Genomic DNA, 14251 nt, shown 5'->3' with positions numbered 1-14251 from the left:
ACTAGTTGATACAATGATAAATGAGAACAAACGTTAAATGAGAACAAGTTCCTAGCAGTGGCTCATGCCTGTAATCCTAACACTTTGGGAGGCTGAGGCGGGATGATAGCTTGAGTTTAGGAGCGCAAGACCAGTCTGTGCAACATGGCAAAACCCCATCTCCACAAAAAATACAAAAATTAGCCGGACATGATGGTACGTGCCTTTTGTCCCAGCTACTATGGGGGCTAAGGCCGAAGCATAGCTTAAACCCAGGAGGTCAAGGTTGCAGTGAGCCAAGATTGCACCATTGCACTCTAGCCTGGGCGACAGAGTGAGACCCTGTCTCAAAAAAAGAACAAGTTCACATACCACACTGAATAATAAATTTCAATGCATTTCACTTCTCATTCCTAGGGATTATCATCTGATAATAAAATTAGAGTTAAGTCTGAGGCAGAGAAAAAAACAAACTCAGATCAAGGTAATCAATTCTCCATACATAGCTTTGTTCACTGTATAGTACCTTTCACTTTTATAAGTTGTAGATTTAAGCGGTTATTATAACACAGTTGCCTGGTTTTTAGAAGCACAGATATTAAATGCACAGCTATTTCATATATTATTTATATATACATATAAAATACATAGATATACATACATATACACAGACATTCTCTCAAAGTATTTCTACCAAAACAATCCTCTAAGGAAAAAAAATTTTAAATCAAAACCCATGTTAGGAATTACAAAAGATCAGGTGAATTTGGAATTAAAAAACTACAGGAAGTTGGCTCAATTTCCCCACCATCAAAGTCCAGGATCTTTTGAGAAGAATGAGATGAGTCAGGAAAAAGTATTTCCTTTTTTTAAGATAAGAAGAAAGACTAACAAGATTTTTATGATTTTTTTCCCTCTGCTATACTAATGAGGAATAATTTTCAAAATAAACCTAAAGCAACTGACCACAAGAGTAAAAAGTGAACAAGAAGGACAGCAATAAAATTATAGGATATCTTAGTATAAAGCTCAACCTGAAGCTCTAGAAAACCACACTGCTCTGGATATGTTTTAGTGGTAGGGTCAGAATCTGTTTTCATACCTTCTCGGTCAAAAAAGCCTTGGAGAGCCTTTTTGGGATCCTTTATATAAAAGGCCTCCCTTTCTTGCTGAAACTCTAAGACAATAGGGTTCTCTTCAGCATCATCCTCTACTGCATCTTCTCCTACAGGATATGGGAAAGAAAGAAAAGATAATCAGACATGAGAAGAGACTATTTGAATGATACCCACTATTCTTTCAGGCTGCATAAAGATATAGTTCAGGCTGGGCGTGGTGGCTCACGCCTGTAATCCCAGCACTTTGGGAGGCCAAGGTGGGTGGATCACAAGGTCAGGAGTTCGAGACCAGCTTGGCCAACATGGTGAAACCCCATCTCTACTAAAAATACAAAAAAAAATTAGCTGGGCATAGTGGCGGGTATCTGTAATCCCAGCTACTCGGGAGGCTGAGGCAGGAGAATTGCTTGAACCTGGGAGGAAGAGGTTGTAGTGAGCCGAGATCGCACTACTGCACTCTAGCCCAAGTGACAGAGTGAGACTCCATCTCAAAAAAAAAAAAAGATATAGTTTGTCTGTGACAAAAAATAATAAATACTTGCAGGGACAGGGGATGGAACAACCACAAAACCACCAGTATGAGCATATTCAGGTTTTCTAAATAGTGTGACAAGTCAAAACTTGTTTTCATAGCACCTTAATTTTTTTTTCTCCATCAGTATATCTTAAAAGTAAAATTACCTACCACATTGTGGAAAAAAATTAGAGCTCCTCAGCCTGGCATTCTTGTTCTCTCACATTCATATCAAACTTTTGTTCCCAATATAATTTCCTAATACTTCTTATATCTGCCAAATAGACTGGTCTACTCACAACTTCCTTAAAATAATCAATCCCTACCCTGAATACTAATCCCAATACTCAGCTTCATAAGGCTTTTCCTTTCCTTCAAGTTCCAGTTCAAAATCCTTATGCTTATAAAGTTTCCCTACGGACTGCGGTGGCTCACACCTGTAATCTCAACACTTTGGGAGGCCAAGGGGGGGCGGGGGCGTGGATCACAAGGTCAGGAGTTCAAGACCAGCCTGGCCAATATGGTGAAACCTCATCTCTACTAAAATAAAAAAATAAAGTTTCCCAAAGATCTAAGTCAGTGCTGTCCAGCGGAAATATAATGAAAGCTGTATGTGTCATCTTAAATTTTCTATTAGCCACATTAAAAAATTAAAAGGAAACAGGTAAAATTATTGTCATTTCAACATGTCATCAATATAAAAATATCATGAAAGAGGTATTTTACATTCTTTTTTTCAGACTAAGTCTTTGAAATTCAGTGTGTATTTTGCATTTACAGCACACGTCAATTGGGACTAGCCACACTGCAAGTGCTCAGTAACCATGTGGCTAGTGGCTACCATATCAGACAACACAGGTCTAAGTCCCTAGTGACTGTTCTCTCTTCTCCAAACTTTCACTCTAGCATACTTATGGTTTCTAGTTTTTGTTTGGCACTTAGCACAAGTAATTTCATAATTTTTCCTGTCTTCCCAACTATATATTAAGGCCATCTTCTACCTTTTTATACTCCCATCTCTTGAATATCCATTTTCTAAAATATCTGGTGTTAAAGAAAGTTTATTATTTTGGCTAAGGGATCAGCTTTCTCTGATTAGATATTCCACATTTCAGGATATTTTCACAAAGTACAAAAAATTCAAGAGAATATCCTATATTGAATAACATCCCATTTATTTGATTGAATAGAGTTCCATCCCCTTCAATGATAATCACATAGCACAAGGTCAGTACTTAATAAATATAAAATTTTAGAATTGTAAAAATAATAATTTTATGCTTAGGACAAGTTTTGAACAAGACAGTGCATTAAAAACAAATTTTAAAAAAATCCAAAGTGCCTATAAGTCAATTTCTTTATATCAGTGAAGTTAATGAATCTCTCTGGGTTTTGGTTACCTCATGTGCAAATTGTGTTTGCCCTATCTATCTCAAGGAGCCATGAAAAGCGGTATGATTTAAAAAAACATTTAAGGGTACCACTAGTAATGAACTTAAAATATTAACCTCCGGCAGCAATTTTAATTTCTTACCCATTCCCCAGGTGCAACCCATCTCATCATCTTGGCTACCAGCATTTATCTTCCTTTCAGAGGTATCCATTTCCTCTTCTTCATCTGAGTCTTCTCCTAGCATCTTCTTCTCCAACAATATTTGTTGCTGCTTGCGCAATTCCTTCAACTGTGTTACTGTTAACTCGGATTCTGCCTCTCGGTCTTCCTCTGGTCCCTGATGAACCAAGGAAAAAAAGGTTATTTATTTATTTAGAGACAGGGTCTTGCTCTGTCGCCTAGGCTTGACTGGAGTGCAGTGGCTGGAATACACCTCACTGCAGCCTTGACCTCCTGGGCTCGGGTGATCATCCCACCTCAGCCTCCCGAGTAGCTGGGACCATGATGCCTGGCTAATTTTTTTTTTTTTTAGAGACAGGGTCTTGCCATGTTGCCCAGCCTCCTCTCAAACTCCTGGGCTAAAGCGATCCTCCCGCCTGGGCCTCCCAAAGTGTTGGGATTACAGGCGCGAACCACCGCGCCTGGCCAAAAAAACAAGTTATTTTAGAGTTCGGGATTGTGAACGTGACTTTCAGAAATATAGCAATGTGTACAGCGGTCTGGAGATGATAGACCAGACTTGATTCCTTCACTTTTGTAATCCCTGAGTGGGAGATTCTTCTTCCTCATAAGAAGCACAAGAACGCAGTCCAATGAGTCCGAGATTTCAATTCTAGGTTTTTCTACCTACCTGCAGGATAAAGAGCCGGGTGCTGCCTCCAAAGCGAACAACATGCCCAACGTGGACTCGACAGTAGGTGCGAGGTGGGATGCGAGTTTTGTTGAGAAAAGTGCCATGGGTGCTTCCCAGATCGTAGAGGTAGAAGCCCGGCCCGTTGCTGTCGCATTCTCCGTCAGGGCCGGACGCCCTGTGCTGCAGCACTGCGTGGTACCGAGACACCGAAGGGTGCTCCAGGCACACGTCGCAGCCAGCCAGCCTCCCGAAAAGGCAGTAACTCGTCCCTTTCAAGCTACGGATGCCAAGGATAGTGCCGCCCTTCAGGGTCTCTAAGCTGTAGGGGGCTGTGGCAGGGCCACCCCATGGAGGCTCTTGGTAGGGGGGAGCCCGGACTGGACCGCCAGGGGAAGAAACCGCTGTCGGGGGGCGCGACTGCTCCTCCTGTAGACTCCTAAAATCCGCGCAGTCCGGCTGAGGAGGAGGGACGTCGGGCTCCCCAGAATTGGAGTCCTGCAACGCAGTGGGCCCTTCCTTCTGTACCTCCTCAGGGTTTGAAGAACTGGTGGCCGGGGCCTTACTCCGCGCCGCTGGGGGCACCGGCAGAGCTGGCTTCTTGAAGTCCTCACTGAGCTCTTGCGACGCCAGAGTCTCTGACTGAGAAAGAATGTCAGCCATCCTCAACCGCTGCAACCTCGAAATCCGCTCCTTCGAAACCTCACCCTTCGGTCTTCACGTTCCTGTCCACGTCCCACTCTCCCAAGCTCCCAGTGGCGTCTGTAGGCGGCGATGGTGAAGTTGCTCCTTCACGACCTGGAGCGTTGCAAAGTGGTGCTAACACGAGAAGGTCATAATACGAGAAAAACAAAACGGTTATCGGGATGCTGTGCAGAACGGGGACATATTTAGAGGTTACAACGGGATCGTAATGACTTCCTGTTGCATAGCTTGATTGAGAAGAAGCGCTTCCGGCGGCCTTAGATCACTAATCAACAAACCAACTTTCGGGGCGTGACGTGATCCTTGCCTCAGGCCTCTCGGGGTCCAGACAGCCGCCCAGCCCGCTCTGCGACGCAGCAGTGAATAGTGTGGTACCTCCTTGTCTCGGTTCAGGTCCAGACCTCCCCGTCTTCCGGCTGCCCTGAACATCAGGCGACCTCAGGACCCTGTGATTGGCGCCTGCGCCGGCCGACCGGGACCGAGGAAACCCCTGGAGGGACTTGGGCATTCCTTGGGCTCCGTGCCTGTTCTTCGTGCTCCTTTCGGTAAAGTAAGGGAAGAGGGCGACTTTTTTGTTATTTCGTTCATTCATTTATTTTTTTTCAAATTATTAAGGCAGAATAGTTTAGTGGTTAAGAGTGCAGACTCTGGAAACTGTCGATTTTTGACCTCGCCATTTGTGACATTGGACAAGACACTAGGCCTCAGCCCTCACTCTGAAAAATGGGGATAATAAGATTATTAGCTTCATAGGGTTGTTGGAAGAATTGAATCAAACAGTAAAGGCCAGCCAGACCGGTGGCTCATGCCTGTAATCCCAACATTTTGGGAGGCTGAGGCGGGAGGATTGCTTGAGCCCAGGAGTTCCAGAGGAGGCTGGGCAACATGGCGAGACCCTGTCTCGCCAAAAAAAAAAAAAAAAAAAATCCAGGTTTGGTGGTGCACGCCTGTAGTCCCAGCTACTCCAGAGGCTGAGGTGGGAGGATTGCTTGGTCCCAGGAGGTTGAGACTGCAGTGAACCATGACTGCACCTCTGCACTCCAGCCTGGGCTACAGAGTGAAACCCTGTCTCAAAAAAGAAACAAACAAAAAAGGTGAAGTCTCGTATATAGTAAACATTCAACAAATGCCAGACATTTCTGTGTGCCTGGCTCTGTAACAAGACCATGGCCGTAAGAAATAGACGGGCAGAAAAATTCTATAGCGATAAGTACTAATTAAAATCCAAGGATAAATGCTGTGACATAGACATGCAAAGCGTTGTGAGAACAGAGAAAGGAAGATGCACTGGTGAAGTGATGGAGGGTGGGGACTTACGCTGTACTTGAAAATGAATATGAGTCTGCCAGGGATGTGCAGGTTTGGCAGAGCATTTCTGGCAGAGTTCACAGCTGAAAGTGTCAACTGTGGAAATGTACAGCATTCTCAAGAAACTGAGTAGTATAATGTTGTTAGAACAAAGGTAGTCATTTCACCCAGGAAACTCCTCCTTTGTGCTTCCACTACCCCAGGTCCATACACCTCTAGAACAGTAGTTACCACGTTTCATATTGAAATATTCTGCTTCCGTTTCTCTTCCTCACTTCAGGGCAAGGATCTCACATTATCAGTCTTTGACCCACACAGAATGCCTGGCATTTGATAAATGTTTGTTGAACTTGAAGAGACATATGGACAATGAATCTGCAAAGGTGAGTTGAAACCAGATTGTGAATTTTGTTGAATGGTAAGCCAAGGAATTCTGACTTTTTCCAGTAGGCAATGGGAAGCCATTAGATTTAAGTTTTAAAAAAGAGTAAGTCTAGCAGCAGTGTAGAGAATAGATTACATACAAAGAGAGACTGGAGGAAGGGATACCAATTAGAAGGCAGCAGAAATCTCTCACATTCTATATGTCAAAAGTTGAAAGCATAATGCCATTTAGATTAATGGTTCATAAATTTTTCCACCAGGACCATGCCTAAGACACACAGAATAAGAACCACTTCTTATTATCTTTAACCCGACTAGTTTTTCTCCTATTGATCCAGCACAGATGTATCAAGATACTTTATCATGCCTTGCTTATTGTTCAGGATTGATCATGATGGTAGTTCTGGTAATGAGTTAGTGAGTGAGATGGGAAATAGGGATACTAGAGCTCCAGATGCTGTTGTAGCTATTGGTCCACTAATGACCCAAATTCTACCCTGTGGTTCAGTGTAGTAGGAATTGCCATAGGATGACAATAACCAGCATCTAACAGTTACATTTCTCTTAATTTGTTTAGGGAGAACATCTTTGGTCCTACAGTTTTGCTGACACTGATATTTTTCTAAGTGGTCACAGATAGCCTACTTTTTACATAAATAACTGGCTAGACCTCATATTTTTCACTACAGAAGCCTATAATCTAAAGTTGCCAGGATTTAAACACATTACTTTTAGGTTATTGTCTACATTTATCCTGAGACCTCTTCTCTTCTTATTCTGAAATGTTGAGATACTGGGGAGAGATACCAATATCATCAAGCCAGACCAACAGAAGTTCCTTCGATTTGCTCCCACGGGAGTTCCGTCTGGTGGAAGTCCATGACCCACCCCTGCACCAACCCTCAGCCAACAAGCCGAAGCCCCCCACTATGCTGGACATCCCCTCAGAGCCATGTAGTCTTACCATCCATACGATTCAGTTGATTCAGCACAACCGACGTCTTCGCAACCTTATTGCCACAGCTCAGGCCCAGAATCAGCAGCAGACAGAAGGTGTAAAAACTGAAGAGAGTGAACCTCTTCCCTCGTGCCCTGGGTCACCTCCTCTCCCTGATGACCTCCTGCCTTTAGATTGTAAGAATCCCAATGCACCATTCCAGATCCGGCACAGTGACCCAGAGAGTGACTTTTATCGGTAAGGCAAGGCTTTGCTGTATCTTACTTTTCTCAAGTCATCTTCCCAACAATCCTGTTAAGCCTATAATAGCACTTCCATTTTCATGCGAGGAAACTGAGGATAAGAGTAATTGACGGCCAAGGTTTCTCAGGTAATTAGTGGGATGTCTAAGTTTTGAATGCCAGTCTTCAGAATTCACGGTCTGTATTTTTTAATTTTTTGAGTGCTTACTATGTGCCAAGCACTTCATTAGGAGCAGGGTAATACACTGGTATGTAAAAAAGGCCATGGCCTCATAGTTCTTAGGATCTAGTCTTTCTATTTAATATAAAAAAAACTTACGGGTTTAGCTCGTTGTCTTCAAATTAGGATTCATGGACTTATTCTGGTATTTTTAGGAATCCACAAGTCTATACAAGAATCTTTAAATTGTGTGTTTTCATTTTGATAACATAGTTCAAGAAATAATAATATAAGCTGAGCACAGTGGCTCACGCCTGTAACCCCAACACTTTGGGAAGCCACGGTGGGTGGATCACTTGAGGCCAGGAGTTCAAAATCAGCCTGGCCAACATGGCGAAACCCCATCTGTACTAAAAATACAAAAATTAGTCAGGTGTAGTGGCACACATCTGTAGTCCCAGCTACTCGGGAGGCCGAGGCACAAGAATCACTTGAACCCAGGGGAGGCAGAGATTGCAGATCACTCCACTGCACTCCAGCCTGGGTGACTGAGTGAGACCCTGTCAGAAAAAAAAAAAAAAAAAAAGAAATAATAATATAAAAATGTTATTGATCCTTGCTACTCAATATCTGGTCCAAGATCTGCAGCATCAACATTACCTGGGAGTTTTTTAGAAATGCAGAGTCTCAGGCCTCATCCAGTCCTGCTGAATCAGAATCTGCATTTTAACAAGATTTCCAGGAGATTTGTATGTGCATTTAAGTTTGAGAAGCCCTGCTCCACATCCTCTGAACAGGACTGCCTTATAACCTAGAGCTGCTACTAGATGTCAGTGTGCAAGTTGTATTTAATGCCAAACAATTACTTTTTTTCTTTTCATTTTGAAATTTGCCAAACCTACAGAAATGTGTAATAGTCAACAAACATCCAAATACCTTCACCATGATTCACCAATGTTTAACATTTTGCCACATTTACTTTCTCACATATGTGTGTGTATACACATATATACACACATATAAAAACATACATATATGCATACTTGTATATGCACACATTTTTCCCCTAAACATTTTAAAGTAAGTTGCAGACATCACCATATTTCTTTTTTTTTTTTTTTTTTTTTTGAGACGGAGTCTCGCTCTGTCGCCCAGGCTGGAGTGCAGTGGCGCGATCTCGGCTCACTGCAAGCTCCGCCTGCCAGGTTCACGCCATTCTCCTGCCTCAGCCTCCCGAGTAGCTGGGACTACAGGCGCCCGCCACCACGCCCGGCTGATTTTTTGTATTTTTAGTAGAGACGGGGTTTCACCATGTTAGCCAGGATGGTCTCGATCTCCTGACCTCGTGATCCGCCCGCCTTAGCCTCCCAAAGTGCTGGGATTACAGGTGTGAGCCACCGTGCCCGGCCGACATCACCATATTTCACCCCTAAATTCCTCAGCATGCATATCCTAAGAATAAGGAAATTTTCCTGCATAATCATAATACCATTACCAAAGTAAATGAAGATTAAGTACCACTTAATAAGTTCATATTCACATTCTTCCAATTATCTTTTGTAAAGACCTTTACAAAAGATCTTTTGTAAATATCTTTTCCCTCGAGTCCAGGATCTAACAAAGATTCATGCATTGTACCTGGTTGTTATGCCTCTTTAGAGTCTTTTATGAGTTCAGGTCACTTGTAGAATGTCCCAATTACTGGATTTGCTGATTATTTCCTCAAGATTAGATTCAGATTAAATATGTTTGGCAAGAATACTACAGAAGTGATATTATATGTTATTTATTACATCTATCTGTTGCTGATAATACTATTTTAGTGGTTCCCAAACTAATGAGTAAAGTACAGAAATAGACTAACTACACAGGGGTTGTATTGCAGTTGGGCCAGGTGAAGGCCAGATTATATCAAGGTCCATTGTAATCAAAGGTTCTGAAGTCACTGGAATAATGAAAAGGGGAGGCATAACTGTGTTATTACATGCACAGCATATGCTGGCATAGACACGCCCAACTCAAAAAACTTGCTCTGTGGTGATCAATACTGTATTCACATATTGAGGGCAATTTAATTCAACAATATAATGTTATCTATCATATTAAATTGATGCTGTTTATTCATTTTTAGTTTTGTATCAAATTTATATAGTAAGAGCCATGACCATCAAAAGTTTGTACCTGGTTTTATTTTATACATATTTAAGAAACTGTGCAACAAAAATAATTTGCGTCAGTTATGAGGGCACCAAAAAATTATTTTCCTTTGAAAGAGGTCCAGATATTATTCTAGGAAAGTGATATTGGTTTAGTTGTCTCTGTTTATTAGGTACTTATGAGGCCTTTAGCTTTTGGCCCAGAGACACTGGCCGTGGAAATGATGAAGATAGTAAATGAAAAGTTACTTGGCAATTAGTTATCTTATTCTCAAACTATTATGTAAACTGCAGTAGTTGCTATTGAACAGGTCAGAGTTCAGTGGGTGGATAACCCCTCAGGCACTTTTGTACAGTGCGTGATGACACATGCCAAGTACGAACCAAGGAAAAATGATTTTCTGTGCTCTATTTTATTTTTATTGGTAAAATAAATTCCTTTGTCAGGGGTAGGCAGAAGCCAGTAGGAAATTTCAAGAGACAGGTAAATTATTAAAAGCTTCTTAAGCTATTTTTAGATCAAATAGCTTTCTTAAATTTTTTCTTGGAAAATTAAGATTTCTGCAGTAGTGATTAGGGGCAAAATGGTGTATTATGCAGGATACGGTTTCTGGAGTCAGAAGCTTTACCACTTACTAATTACATGTAAACAAATTTTGGCAAGTCAGCCCTTCTGAACCTCAGTTTCCTCTCCTGGCAAATAGAAATAATAATAATACAGACACTACCCGTTGCACAACACAGGATAGGATGAAAATGCTTTGTAAGCTATATACGTTTTAAATTGCTTTTATAAAATTGAGTTGACTTCCCTGTTTTGAAATGGTCCCTTGTAATTTTATAAGAATCTAAGAATCTTAAACTCCTGGCAAGCTGTGAAGAATCTCTATATTGGAACTGTGAATTTCTAAAAGTTTGTATTAATATATTGCCCAGCATGTATGAAAACTAGGTTGTGGTAAAATAATTAGAGCATCATTGAGCAGTGTCTGGGCTATACTATTAAACTTAATCCTAAAAGTGATCAAAATTGAACACTTGCTAGAAGGAAACTTTCTTTTCACTAGATATCCTTTTGGATTGTGTATTATAGACATGTATTGCCTATTCAAACTGTGTCTTTGGAGGAGCTCAAAGATACAACCATGGGTTGCTAAGACATGCCCAGATAGCAGCAGGATGAAACTGAGCTATGTAACTTGGATGGAATTTCCCTGGAAAGCTAGGCCAGTGGCTTGACTGGAATTGTAAAACTCCTGGGGAGACAGGAGAGGTCAACCCTTTGCAAGAACATTAATAACACCACCGTATGTCCACTTTCAGTGGAAAAGGGGAACCTGTGACTGAACTCAGCTGGCACTCCTGTCGGCAGCTCCTCTACCAGGCAGTGGCTACAATCCTGGCCCACGCGGGCTTTGACTGTGCTAATGAGAGTGTCCTGGAGACCCTAACTGATGTGGCACATGAGTATTGCCTTAAGTTTACCAAGCTGCTGCGTTTTGCTGTGGACCGGGAGGCCCGGCTGGGACAGACTCCTTTTCCTGATGTGATGGAGCAGGTATTCCATGAAGTGGGTATTGGCAGTGTGCTCTCCCTCCAGAAGTTCTGGCAGCACCGCATCAAGGACTATCACAGTTACATGCTACAGGTGAGGCGACCCTGTTGAAAAGTGGGCACAGATGTCTGTGCAATCTAGGAGTGTTCAGCAGGATCCCACAACACTTGGTCTAGAGTGCAGAGCCCAGAGTCTTGGAACAGAATGAACTTAACATACTTTTATGATGGCCCTAGCGATTTTCCTGGCCAAATACCATGGTTCTCCTTTAGTCAGTGAACGGCCACATTCACTGATACTTCCTCTGGAAGAAACTATCCACAAGTATATGGAATCTGAGAGAATGCAGTTAGTCTGATTTTATTCAGCAAGTATTTATTGAGTGCCTGTTGAGAGTCGAGCATTGTGGGATTCAGCAGTTACTGTTACCTGAGCTTACATTGTTTTTGAAGGGAGACAAACACAAGTCAACAAATAATGATCAAAACAATTTCAGGAGCTAGGCATGATGGCACATGCCTGTAATCCCAGCTACTTGGGAAGCTGAGGTGGGAGGATTGCTTGAGGCCAGGAGTTCAAGACCAGCCTGGACAATATAGTGAGACCCCCATCTCTACAGAAAATTAAAAAATAAAAATGAGCTGGACATGGTAGCTCATGCCTATGGTCTCAGCTACTCAGGAGTGTGAGGTGGGAAGATCACTTGAGACCAGGAAGTTAAGGCTGCTGTGAGCCATGATTGTGCCATTGCACTCCAACCTGGGTGACAGAGCAAGACCCTGTCTGAAAAAAAAAAAAGAGAACACAGACCTACTGACAATCCTGCCTCAGCCTCTCAAGCAGCTAATATAATGGTTTGACTGGAATTGTAAAATATATATCTAATATAGCTGCTTGGGAGGCTGAGGTGGGAGGACTGTTTGAGGTCAGAAGTTTAAGACCAGCCTGGGCAACATAGCAAGACCCTGTCTCTAAGCACATACTCAAAAAAATACAATTTTGGATAATGTTAAGTACTATGAAAAAAACAGAGTAAAATGATATTGCCTGGAGGATGGGTTGGCGGGGGGTGATGATTTTGGTTGGAACCAGAAATATCTAATCTCTTCAGCCCTTGTGCTCTTAAGTCATTTGTTCACTGTTTCAGTTTCTGCAGGTCTAAAATATGATTAGGAATTTTTAACACCCAAGAAAAAAGTCTTTGCTAAGTGATCCAGATTTCCCACACCATTGATTATTCACCTAGGATACATACGTCAACTTTTTTTTCCTTTTTTTTAGACAGGGTTGCCTGGGCTGGAGTGCAGTGGCACAATCACAGCTCACTACAAGTGATCCTTCCACCTCAGCCTCCCAAGTAGCTGAGACCATAGATGTGAAACACCATGCCCAGCTCTTTTTTTTTTTTTTTTTTTTTTTTGGTATAGATGGGGTCTCACTAGATACTGCCCAAGCTGGTCTCAGACTCCTAGGCTCAAGTGGTCCTCCCGCCTTGGCCTCCCAAAGTACTGGGATGACAGGTGTGAATGACCGTGCCCAGCCTACTGTTAATTTTTATAGCCAAAAAAATGTAATCTTTTGTCCCAGTTCTGTTTTAACACATTTTTTTTACCTTTATGTAACTTTTAATTAATGACATACACATTCTCTGCCAAACCAATTTTCTTTACGTATCTCTATCACTCATAAATGCAAACTCAACACCTTAAACAAATCCCTTCCATTGGCAGTGAATGTTTTAAAATTCTGTTATTCATGTTCTGTTGGCTTTTCCATGGGATGTCACAAGCTGACTATCCAACTTGCGTTTAACATTTCCTTGGAAAATTGACTCTTGCTTGCCAACAGATTAGTAAGCAACTCTCTGAAGAATATGAAAGGATTGTCAATCCTGAGAAGGCCACAGAGGACGCTAAACCTGTGAAGATCAAGGAGGAACCTGTGAGCGACATCACCTTTCCTGTCAGTGAGGAGCTTGAGGCTGATCTTGCTTCTGGAGACCAGTCACTGCCTATGGGAGTGCTTGGGGCTCAGAGTGAACGCTTCCCATCTAACCTGGAGGTTGAAGCTTCACCACAAGCTTCAAGTAAGACAGATAAACTTACTCACTTTGATTCTGGGAATTCTGCCAATATCAGTACTTTTTGCTTTTTGGAATCAAGCTCAAGAGGTAGAAGAACAAAAGCAGCAGGGGGCAGAATGGAAAGTCCTAAAACGAATACCGTTTCACCTATCTAGAGATCCCAGCATTCTTCTCTTTCTAATTAGTGAAGAGAGGATTAGCACAGCTTTACAGGCATTCTTTAAAATAATCCCTAGTTAAGATGTAGATGCAATATGTGTTGTCACGTTGATTAACAAGGCTGATTTAGCTGATCCAGCTGGTTGGGAAGATATCCCCTTCCTCCTTTAGTATTTATTTTTAGTATTCTCTATTGGTCCTTCCTGATGCTTGTACTTCATTGAATAAGACAGCTGCCAGATAGATGGGGGAGTGTTAATTGCTCAAGGATGTTCTGAGTTTGGCTTCCCTGCTAGAGTATTCTAACAAATTGAAGATGAAAGACATTGAAATAGGGCTTCCAGCCGGGTGCAGTGGCTCACACCTGTAATCTCAGCACTTTGGGAGGCTGAGGCAGGCGGATCACGAGGTCAGGAGATTGAGACCACCCTGGCTAACGTGGTGAAATCCTGTCTCTACTAAAAATACAAAAAATTTGCTGGGCGTGGTGGTGGGCACCTGTAGTCCCAGCTACCCGGGAGGCTGAGGCAGGAGAATGGCGTGAACCTGGGAGGCGGAGCTTGCAGTGAGCCGAGATCGCACCACTGCCCTCCAGCCTGGGCGACAGAGCGAGACTCTGTCTCAAAAAAAAAAGAAATAGGGCTTCCCAGTTAGAGGTGGCTGGCTTCTTTTTCCAGACTCTGTGAT

General features: G+C 42.4%; 2 protein-coding genes across 5 annotated transcripts in view; one reads left to right on the top strand and one right to left on the bottom strand.

The window, feature by feature from the left end:
* The window catches only part of SLC4A1AP (solute carrier family 4 member 1 adaptor protein), a 31161-nt gene extending 26199 nt beyond the window's left edge, over window positions 1-4962 (bottom strand). Inside the window, exons 1-3 of the mRNA XM_012497566.2 lie at window positions 3855-4962; window positions 3146-3341; window positions 1082-1204 (exon numbers count right to left, since the gene is read on the bottom strand). Of these exons, the coding sequence (XP_012353020.1) occupies window positions 1082-1204; window positions 3146-3341; window positions 3855-4517 (982 nt within the window). The 5' untranslated portion in view covers window positions 4518-4962. The remainder of the gene's footprint in view (window positions 1-1081; window positions 1205-3145; window positions 3342-3854) is intronic.
* Window positions 4593-14251, top strand: part of SUPT7L (SPT7 like, STAGA complex gamma subunit) — a 13366-nt gene continuing 3707 nt past the window's right edge. Inside the window, exons 1-5 of one of the 4 annotated variants that reach the window (XM_030799444.1) lie at window positions 4593-5104; window positions 6148-6250; window positions 6829-7446; window positions 11091-11415; window positions 13171-13408. In XM_030799444.1, coding sequence (XP_030655304.1) covers window positions 7034-7446; window positions 11091-11415; window positions 13171-13408 — 976 coding nt within the window. In that variant the 5' untranslated portion in view covers window positions 4593-5104; window positions 6148-6250; window positions 6829-7033. Of the gene's footprint in view, window positions 5110-6147; window positions 6251-6828; window positions 7447-11090; window positions 11416-13170; window positions 13409-14251 lie in introns of all 4 variants that reach the window. The other 3 variants (XM_012497588.1, XM_003270673.4, XM_030799445.1) reach the window with 3 other exon arrangements.

This window comes from Nomascus leucogenys, chromosome 19 (genome assembly GCF_006542625.1).
Source record: "Nomascus leucogenys isolate Asia chromosome 19, Asia_NLE_v1, whole genome shotgun sequence".
Classification (NCBI taxonomy): Eukaryota; Metazoa; Chordata; class Mammalia; order Primates; family Hylobatidae; genus Nomascus; species Nomascus leucogenys.
Note: the sequence above shows the minus strand (reverse complement) of the source record. Positions and strands in the feature narration are given on the sequence as shown.